Raw genomic sequence first — 1,685 nt, forward strand, 5'->3', positions numbered from 1 at the left:
GGGACAGTGGGGAGGGTCTGGGACAGTGGGGAGGGTCTGGGACAGTGGGGAGGGTCTGGGGACAGTGGGGAGGGTCTGGGGACAGTGAGGAGGGCCTGGGGAACAGCAGCATTGGCATAGGAGACATTGAGGAGAACCTGGGCAGCGAGAGCCCAGGGGTAGCAGGGAGAGCCTAGGGACAGAAAGGAGGGCTTGAGGGACAGTAAGGAGGAGTTGGGGACAGAAGGGTTGGCATAGGGGACAGCGGGGAGGGTCTGGGAGGTAATAGGGAGGCCTAGCAATGGCAGGAGGACCTAGGCTTCAGGGAGGGCTTACCTTCAGGGAGGCCTTGGGCGCCCCCTGGGCAGCGGGCTAGAAAGCTGTGAGCCAGCAGGGCCTCCTTGATGTGCTCCTCCTGTGCGCGCAGCGCCAGGGCACTGAGCAGTTCCGAGTTGTTGGATGTGCTGCGGTAGTACAGCATGTGCGCCAGCTCCAGCGCCTGCGCACTTCTACGCTGCCCAAACACCTGTGGGAACACAGGCTTAGAGACAGACGTGCAGGGCTTCCTCAAAACCAGAGTGCCCTGGAGCCTGGGTTGGGGCTGAGGCCAAAAATGCACCCCGCTGCCAGTGGCCCAAGGCTTACGGCTTTGCTATCTGGCAACATGTTAACAGTTTTGTGCAAAGATGTTAAACATGAGTTCTAGCCTAGGCAATTCCAATACCAGTACATCCTTGTCAAGTGTTCTTCCATAGCCCAGATGACATGTCTAAGATTTGCTTTATAGTGACCCAGTACAGAGACTGGAGTGTTGTGATACAATCAAAACACTGGGTACAGCCTGGACCCTCCACCCTCCCAGCCCTCTGCCACATTAGCCAGGATGGAAGAGCTCAAGGTAATCCTGGGCCTTGGTGTTGCCTCTGCCATTCCTGACCAGCTTCAAGCCCTTGACCGAGAGCGGTCCCGAGAGCACTGTCTGACTACAAGGTTGGTGCTGCAAGGACCCAGGAAGTCAGTACACAGGACAGACAGCGTACGGACGGAGCTACTATACCCACCTGTCCACACAGCTGGGGACCTCACAACATGGCTGTGTGCTGGACTTCCTAAGAGCACACACCAACGAGTCTATTCCTGCCTTGCAGTCCATTGCCACAGAGGCAGGAATCTGTGTTAAGGGCCACCATGCACGGAACAGTTGGGTCTCCTGTGATCACCGGCCAAGACTGAAGTGCAAAGCTCTCATGGCTAACGGAGCACACCACACATGCTCCCCCACTACCCAGTCCCCGTTCTGGTAACCCCACCTTCTCTGTGTCACAGGCCACACCCTACCACCATCTCATCCCTCCTGGCCAGTTTGGCTGTCCCTGGCCCATCCTGCTCCCTGCCTCCTCCCTGGCTTCATCTCCACATCCCCTGCTCAGCTCTGAGCTTCCCTGTACGCTGCTGTGACCACATGCCCCCTGTCCCCTCAGAGCCTGGCTCTTCAAATGAGCAATACCGCACAGTCTATTCTTAGAAAACACTGTCCAGAGAGCAGATAAATCCTCAGGCTCCTACAGCCCATGCACCCACCCGTCTCTACAGCCTGCACCCCGCTGGAGGGACCTCCACTCCTACAGCCCATGCGCCCACCCGTCTCTACAGCCTGCACCCCGCTGGAGGGACCCACACTCTAATAACCCATGCACCCACCTGTC

At 58.0% G+C, this 1,685-nt stretch overlaps 1 protein-coding gene across 2 annotated transcripts in view; it reads right to left on the reverse strand.

The window, feature by feature from the left end:
• Tmem143 (transmembrane protein 143) overlaps positions 1 to 1,685 on the reverse strand; it is a 21,439-nt gene that overhangs the window by 2,503 nt on the left and 17,251 nt on the right. For both annotated transcript variants that reach the window (XM_026789159.1, XM_005366765.3), the window contains exon 7: positions 316 to 505. In XM_026789159.1, coding sequence (XP_026644960.1) covers positions 316 to 505 — 190 coding nt within the window. The remainder of the gene's footprint in view (positions 1 to 315; positions 506 to 1,685) is intronic.

The sequence above is a fragment of the Microtus ochrogaster genome, unplaced genomic scaffold (assembly GCF_000317375.1).
Source record: "Microtus ochrogaster isolate Prairie Vole_2 unplaced genomic scaffold, MicOch1.0 UNK14, whole genome shotgun sequence".
Lineage (NCBI taxonomy): Eukaryota > Metazoa > Chordata > Mammalia > Rodentia > Cricetidae > Microtus > Microtus ochrogaster.